The following is an 8392-nucleotide window of genomic DNA, read 5'->3' as shown; positions in this document are numbered from 1 at the left end:
CACACAGAGACAGACAGGGAAGGGATAACACCAGGGACCTGGCCAAGGACGTAACAAACGCTTTATGTTCTGTCAAAGTTAAACAATCTGCTTCATATTGAGCTGGTTTAGTAGAAAATTAACATTAAAGAAATTTTTTTGTGTGGTTTCAGAGTCGATAGCATGCGGTATGGTCCCCATCCTGCAGGGAGAAAACAAAGCCAAGCAGCTCGACTCTCGAGCTCGAATCGTTGGGGGAACAGAGTGCCCCAAAGGTCAATGCCCCTGGCAGGTATGCTAAAGTTAAAGCGACAGTTCCACCTTGAGATTTGGTTATCAGGACACATCAGAGAGTCCTTCAATTATTTTACTGGACTCTGACCTCTAACATTTTGCCAAAACCAGATTCTGATTGAAATCTCAAAGTTCCCGAAGATAACAAATTTGTTGTTGTTTGTTCTTAGTCATAAGTATTTGAAGATCCAACTTAAATTGGATTAAAAAATTATTGTCTTAGTGGAGAAGTAAAAACAAATGTTGTTGTTTTACATTAAAGGTTTTGCTGGTGTATAAAGGCAAAGGTTTCTGTGGAGGAGTGATTTATAAGCCCACATGGATCCTCACAGCATCTCACTGCCTGGAGAAAACTGAGGCTCAGTTCCTGAAGGTGGTTGCAGGTACGGATCCCTGTGCAAGCAAGAAGTTTTTAAATAAAGAGAAATTTACTTTGTTTCGCTGGAACATTTTCAAGTTGCACAGTCGTGTTTACACGAGATAATTAGTGTCTGTTTGGGTTGACCTTCCTCACCTCGGTACCTTAGAGCTCTTGTCTCTGTTCACCCTGCTCTTTGTCTGTCAGGCGAGCACAACACACTGCTGAACGAGGGCACGGAGCAGCTCATCCAGGTTTCTGAGATCATCATGCACCAGAACTACGTGACAAGCACTGCCGACAACGACATCGCCCTCCTGCGCCTGGCGTCGCCCATCGTCTACACGCCGTACGCCGTCCCAGCCTGCCTGCCGACGCGATCGCTGGCAGAGCGCGAGCTCTGGGCTGTGAGCATGCACACGGTGAGCGGCTGGGGGAGGCGGGGGGAGAACGGACCCACCTCACAGCTCCTGCGGCGGCTGAAGGTACCACGGATCCGGACGCAGCAGTGTGTGGAGGAGAGCGGCGTGGTGCTCACTAAGAACATGTTCTGCGCCGGATACATCGAGGGCCAGCAGGACTCGTGTAAAGGCGACAGCGGCGGGCCCCTGGTGACAGAGTACAAGAAGACGGTGTTCCTGCTGGGCATCGTCAGCTGGGGGAAGGGCTGCGCCCAACCGGGCAACTACGGCATCTACACCCGAGTGTCCAACTACCTGGAGTGGATCCACAACGGAACAGCGACGCCAAATCAGCCGACGAACAACACTCAGTCTTCGTTACACAACCTGACGACCTGAGAGTTCACGCCCAGGGCATATCAGCACACATCCACAGCACTGTGGTTTTTATGTTTTAATCTACTGTAGTGAAACAGCGGCCACAATGGAAGAGGAAGACTGTCGATTTAACTGATGTAGGCCCATTAGAGGATAAAGTACATTTGGACACAACCATAAATATATTTATGGGATGTATACATATACTGCTTTAACACACTAGTAAGGATATTAGACTGTGAACAGTTAGTCAAACAGACCCTGGAGCTTGGAGCTTGTGTTAGTGTTGCATTATGGGTGATGGGAAAGATTTCCAGTGTCTGTTGTGTGAGGGTTAATAAGTCTTTTGCGTTGACCATAAAATTTAGATTTACTTACCATGAAAGTGAGACTTTGGCATGAGGCTTTGATTGTCCTTAGTAGGATATATAAATTAGTTTCCTAACCTGGAGATTCAAAACTAGTGATTACTGTTATTGTCTTATGGCATGTGGCATAATGTAATAGTGAACATCTGCTTAAATATTGGAGACACGTTGAGGTGTCTTCAAATGGAAAAGTATCTAAACTGCACGTCAGTCAAACTGTAATTTGGATTTTGGTTCTTAATGTGTGCGTTGTAAATTTTTGTATGAATAAAACAGGTGAAACTTGATGCTGTCTGTCAGGTCCAGTTATTTATTACTTTGTTCCGATGATCAATTAATAATTTAAGCGTTTCATGAACCATAGAACTAAACCAGGAATAAAGCAGATTTATTTCTATGTCCATAATCAGTGAAGATCATTTATTTCACTGGTGAATATAGAAATGGTACGGCTCCCTGTGTGTTTCAAGACTATTTGCTCATTTTGCAACTACGTAAATGCTGGTGTGTGTGTGTGTTGCATGATTTCATCACTCATGTACACAATATCTTCAAACAGTCCACAGAGAGTAACGTCTACTGTTCAGCGCTGGAATGTTTCACAGTACATTTACTCCAGGACTGTATTTGATTGAAGTCCAACTGAGGTATTTCCACTTTATGCAACTTAACACTTCCAAGAGTATAACATAAAAACCACCACTTTGATTAAACCAGTGGTTCCCAGCCCTTTTGACTTGGGATATTATGATCAGAACTAATCATCTCACGACCCCTCAGACTTATCTGGTGACCCTTTGAAGGGGCCGACCCTGGGTTGGGAACCGCTGGTCTAAACTATCTGACCGTGTATAAAGTAGTTAAACTAGAGTGGAGATGTGAAGGAAACAGAAAGTATGAGTGGAACAGTCGACCTCTTCAGGTTTGTTTACTGACCTGATTAAGAGTGTTTCAGTGGGGGTCGGACGCCGTGGTGGGCGTGGACTAGAAATGTCCCTCCTGTCCTAAAAGTCCTTCTTTGTCGTTGTTTTTCTGACACCCTGAACACATCATGTTGCTGAGGAGCTGCTGCACCGTCTGGATTCTGCTTTCAGGCATCGCTGCTGCTGCAGGTCTGTTTAATTTGGTAAAAATAACTCATGTTAGCTTGTTAGCTTGTCAAACATCACAGTTAAATAAAGAAATAACCAACAAAATAAGTATTTAAAGAGCTTATCCTGACTTTGTGCTGCAGCTTCTCCCAGGACAAAGTAGAATCTAAAGTTTCTAATCTGAAGTTTTTTCACCCTCATGTGTGGATTATTGCACAAACCTGACAAACTGGAACAGATCTCAGTATTTTATCAATTGTTTCAGTGTTCGTAGAGAAGCATGAAGCCAACAGACTCCTGCAGAGATGGCGGCGAGCGAACAGCGGCTTCCTGGAGGAGATGCAACAAGGAAACCTGGAGAGGGAATGCATTGAGGAGACGTGCGACTACGAGGAGGCTCGAGAAGTTTTGAAGACGACGGCAAGACGGTCAGCCACAGTTTGAATTTGAACCACTGTTAAACACTGGAAAACTATTTTTTGGGTGTTTTCCCATCGCTGACGTCTCTAAACTGTAGATTATATATATAGATAAACTATAGACAACATGAGTTCTGCTAAAAAGCATCTTTTGTTCTTGAAAGTGACTTTATTTTTGTCAGATATCTCAGGTTCAGGAGTGCATCACTAAAAGTAAAACGTCTCTCTTTCTCTGTTAGCATAGCATAAATTGCAAATCCATTAACATTAGTTTTTAGTTTAGTTTAGAGCAAATAACCATTTTGGATTAGTAAATATTTAGAAGTTAAAATAAAGTACTGCATATACCCTTTCTCAGTTTGGAGTAGAAATGTGAGTTTGAAGACAACACAACGTTTGTATTTCAAGCCCAAAGAGCAAACTACCAATAATCGATGTCTAAATTTGGACCACTGGCTGACTGGCTGTGCAGTAATGCACTTCACTTCACACCTTGCTTAACGTGTTCATGTGTTCATGTGTGTTGTTAGCACGTTAGCATCCACGCTCAACAGAACTTTATGCCGTCTGACAGGTGATTTAGGTGAGTTTTTGGATAACAAACGGACACAAAGAAATGAAAATGTTAAACGATTCCCTTTAAATGAGACCTGATTATTGTGAATAATAAACGGGACAGAAATGTAGAATGAAACAGTTATTCATGTTTATGTGTTTGCTCCTTTGCAGAGGCAGTTCTGGCTGACATATGATCGTGAGTGACGCCTTTAATTCTGTCCAGTATTATTTTTGTCACTATTTTCACAACTTCTGAGTGATATTTGGTAGTTTGTCCATATTGTTAATTGTAAAAACTTCAATGTTAGTTTAAATCACTGCAGCGTTTCCAATATTTACTCGTTGCTAAACTGTTGGGAGTTATTTAGGAACATTTTCATATTTGGCACTTCGCTTATATTTCTGCACTGATCCCTGAGGAATCACAGAAATAGGACACCATTTCTTTCAAATTTAAATAAAACTACTGTACAATAGGAAACAGAATTGATAGCTGCCATCTTTGTTGTGGTCCAGGTATAAACACACGCTTTATGAAATGGGTTAAAGTTCAGTTTTAATACTTTGATGTTCAATTTGATGTCAAATATAAGAACACGGATGACGCAAGAGGCAAAATAACTTTGTGTGTCTTTTCTTACGGCATTTTACCTGTGATCACTATTGATTTGTTTTGATAATTCAGATATTGATTCATCATTTAACAGTTTGAACCCTGTGATCAGGTCTTATGATCCTCTGTCCTCTGTTGTCTGTACGACAAACATCAAAACGTTTTACAGTGTAACTTGATTGTATTACATCTTAAGCATTAAACATTTTGTATCTTCTGCACTTATAATGACATACACAAAATGATTAAACATATGATAATATCAGCAAAATGGTTCTCTGTCTTTTAAAAAAGTGTTTTGATTGATTTTTTATCAGGTCGTGAGCCCTGCCTGGTCAACCCATGTCAGAACAACGGCACATGTGTTTACTTAGAGACTTCCTACCAGTGTTTCTGTCCTGACGGGTTTTGGGGACAATACTGTCAGACAGGTAAATAAGATTAAATAATTGTTGCATTATTATTTAAGAGACTTTATTGATCCCTGCGGAGATTTCAAAAGCTATTGAGCAACTTAAGTAAGATGTTTTGATTTAAGGACTTTTACACTGTGGTATTTTTATTAAGAAAAAGACCTGACGACTTGTTCCACTGAATGTTTATGATTTAATAACTTATTGTACATTATATTTGAATAATGTAACCTTTACTTTCCTCAGCGGTGGAGGACTTACTGAAGTGTCTTTACCAGAACGGACAATGTGAGCATTTCTGTGACGGCTCGGGAGAGAGTCTCAAATGTTCCTGCGCTGACGGATATAATCTGGGAGTCGACGGACGAAAGTGTATCGCTCAAGGTACAAATACGACATGAATACTACTTCTTTACAGTACTGATGTACATGCATTTATTGAGATAAGACATTGTGCGAGTACTGTGATTACCCTGCCTATTCAAGTCACTTCTCATCAACAGGAGGCTTTTTCTGTAAATAGGCCTGAAACTAACAAGTATTTGTTAGATTAATCTGATTATTGTTAATAAAAGTCCAAGTTAGTGTCTACAGATTGTTTTATTTAACCAACAGTCCAAAAACCCCAAAGATATCCAGTTTATTATCATAATAGTTCCAATAAAACCAGGTAGTGATCTTGTTTTGGCATTTAAACTATAACATTGTGATCAATTCATTCACTGTGAAATTACTTATCAATTAAAGCTGTGATCTTAACATTAGCGATTAAGTAACCAACCAAAATCTGAATTCCCCCCCGGTGGATAAATGTCTGAACAGTGATGCTAACATCGCAGCCACTTGTCTCTACACATTCGCAACGCTAAAAGCGAGTACATCACTAGTTGTTTACAGTGGTGTTTGTGTTACAGTGGAGTATCCGTGTGGTCAGCTGCCTCCACGGGAAACCGGTATGAACCAGAGCGCTGTGGGTCAGATCAGGCTGGTGGGAGCTAACCACTGTCCCAGAGGAGGTGTCCCTGGCAGGTAAACACCGCTGTACCTCCAAGTTTGTCCTGAGGGTGCAGGAACCATCATGGGGACATCAAAATCTAAAGGTTTCATCCTCTGGGGAGCAGCAATGGGATCGAGACATTTCACGCAAATATATCCGAAATTTTGTTAAATGTTGTCCTGTTGGTGTAACAACATTCCCACTAACTCGTCACATATGGACGCTTGGTCAAGACCCCTCGGCGTCGCTGTTTAACACCCTGGGGAGCCCGTTTTTCTACGTGTTGGGCGATCAAGTTAGCAACGATAAATATGCAACGTCCAGTTAGACTTTCAAAATAAGACTAATGTGAAACATCGCAATTTGGTTGCTTTTAGGCACCAAAACTACTTGTTAGTTCAAGTTCAAATGTGTTTATATAGCACATTTAAAATCAACCCTAGTTGACCAAAGTGAGTTCAGTGTACGCAACAAATACACACAACAAGTTAGGTTAGGAAAAGACTGAGGGTTACGTTAACTTATGTAAGATAAGTAACGTTAGTAATGCAACCTTTGGAGGTGCAGCGTTTTTTCAAGACGCTGTGGTTGCTATGATACATTATATCCGTGGAGGCTACCTACTGTTACTGAATGTAAAAACGTGACCACAAAGTACGCAGGCCTACGTGCTCTGGACTCGCCGTACGTGGGTCCATGAGAGGGCGAGGAAATAACTCTGTGAGGAGGCACATTGTTTCGTTCCAGAGCTGAGGTGGCTCGGTGCGGTGTTTGTCCCGCCCCTCCTGCTCTGTGATTGGACGGCTGGGTAAAAAGTTACGAGCGCAGTGTTTTCCCAAAGACGAACATTTTTCTACTCCCGACGACTGGAAAAAAACTCTCAGCGTCCAGCGTGGAAAAGACGCTCAGCGCCTCGTCACGCTGCTGCCGTTTTTACCATGTTGGCGCTCCCATTGCAATGAACTGGGTTGATATGATGCTTCTAGCGTCCATTTGTGAGAACGTGTTGTTTAGGCTTTTCCTTTAAGTTGACCTACATAAATTACGCTAAAGGGCTTCCCAGAGCGTTACAAACTGGCGGGTCTCGATCACGCTTCCCAATGTGACGACTTGGGAGTGAGAAAGGGTTGGTCGCTCAAAGAAAACTCAAGGGGTCACATAAATCATCCAGTTTCATCCTCTTGCTCTTAAGTTTGGACCCAACAGGCCGCCCAATATTCCATCAGCTTAATGCCAAATATTTAACACATTTAAAATGATTGATCTATCTGTTGATCAGGTTCTGGTTCAGTTAAACGGAAGCAGTCACTGCGGAGGTGTTCTGATCAATGCGGACTGGGTCGTCACCGCTGCCCACTGTGTCCATGGCATCAACCCTCAGAACCTCGCTGTGGTGGCAGGTAACCAGCCGGTGCTTTCTAACGAGTAAAATCACGTTTCTAATGCCTCGTTTAACGGTTTCTTCCTCCGTCACCAGGGGAACACCACTTGGACGTTGAAGAGGGCACGGAGCAGAGGATTCCCGTTTCCCTGGCGGTCGCCCATGAAGCCTATGTCCCAGCGACGGGTGACAGCGATGTTGCCTTGCTGCAGCTGAGTCGCCCCGTCACCTTGAATCGCCACGCCATCCCCATCTGCCTGCCCATTAAAGACTTTGCCGAGCGGGAGCTCCTGCCGGTCCGCTACCACACCGTGTCCGGCTGGGGCAAGAGGACCGCCGGGGGCAACGCTGTGAAACCCAGCGGCCCGCCCGTTGTCCCAGTCTCCCCCGTCATTCGCAAGTTTCCCGTCCCCATCATCCAGAACTCCCAGTGCTCCCAGAGAGCCCGGTTCAACTTCACCGACAACATGCTGTGTGCCGGATACCTGGAGGGTCAGCGGGAGAGCTGCCGCGGGGACGACGGGAGCCCACTGGTCACGCTTTACGGCTCCACCCACTTCCTGACGGGCGTGGTCGGCTGGGGGCGGGGCTGTTCGTACCCGGGGTATTATGGGGTGTACACCAAGATGGCCAACTTTGTGGACTGGGTAGAGACCACTATGAAAAACCCGCCCACCCTGAAGACAGCCAATGAGAAGAAAGCTGCAGTGACGGCTTTCGACACGTTGGAACAGAAAGTAGTTTAATAAAAGATGATGGAAAGATTTTCTGCTTCAAGTCGTCATGAAACAATATTATGATTGTGATGTCAAAGTGCTTTAAGTTTCCAGTTTCCTTTGTGGGGTAACACCGTTTTGTCATGTTTTATTTAGAGTCCGACCGATATGAGTCCAATACAGATTTTGATATTTGAAGATTTTAAAATCCGATAGCGGATTTATGGGCCGATATTCTTTTCCCCTTTATTTTGAGAAACGGATAACATAAAGATTATCCCTAACATTTGTTATGTTGAGAACTCACCAAGATGTCATGACGTAATGCAGTTAGAAATAGTACTTTGAACAAAAGTACAACAAAATATATTAAAGTTTTGATAATAAGAGTCAAATGTATAAAAATACAGAGAACATTCTTAAAAT

The 8392-nt window shown here is 43.1% G+C and overlaps 1 protein-coding gene and 1 pseudogene across 1 annotated transcript; both read left to right on the top strand.

Moving 5' to 3' along the window:
• Positions 1-152: 152 nt before the first annotated feature.
• On the top strand, positions 153-2065 carry LOC119919371 (vitamin K-dependent protein C-like; the record flags this gene model as incomplete). Its single annotated transcript, XM_038739774.1, is given in 3 exon segments — positions 153-271; positions 536-656; positions 839-2065. Coding segments are annotated over 3 exon segments (816 nt in total). The 3' UTR covers positions 1432-2065.
• A 596-nt stretch (positions 2066-2661) lies between these two features.
• LOC119919372 lies at positions 2662-8015 on the top strand (annotated as a pseudogene).
• Positions 8016-8392: the final 377 nt, after the last annotated feature.

Source organism: Micropterus salmoides, unplaced genomic scaffold (genome assembly GCF_014851395.1).
Source record: "Micropterus salmoides isolate LMB-PRFRI ecotype aquatic unplaced genomic scaffold, ASM1485139v1 Ms_hic_scaffold_270, whole genome shotgun sequence".
Taxonomy (NCBI): Eukaryota; Metazoa; Chordata; class Actinopteri; order Centrarchiformes; family Centrarchidae; genus Micropterus; species Micropterus salmoides.
This window is presented reverse-complemented; position numbering and strand designations above follow the sequence as displayed.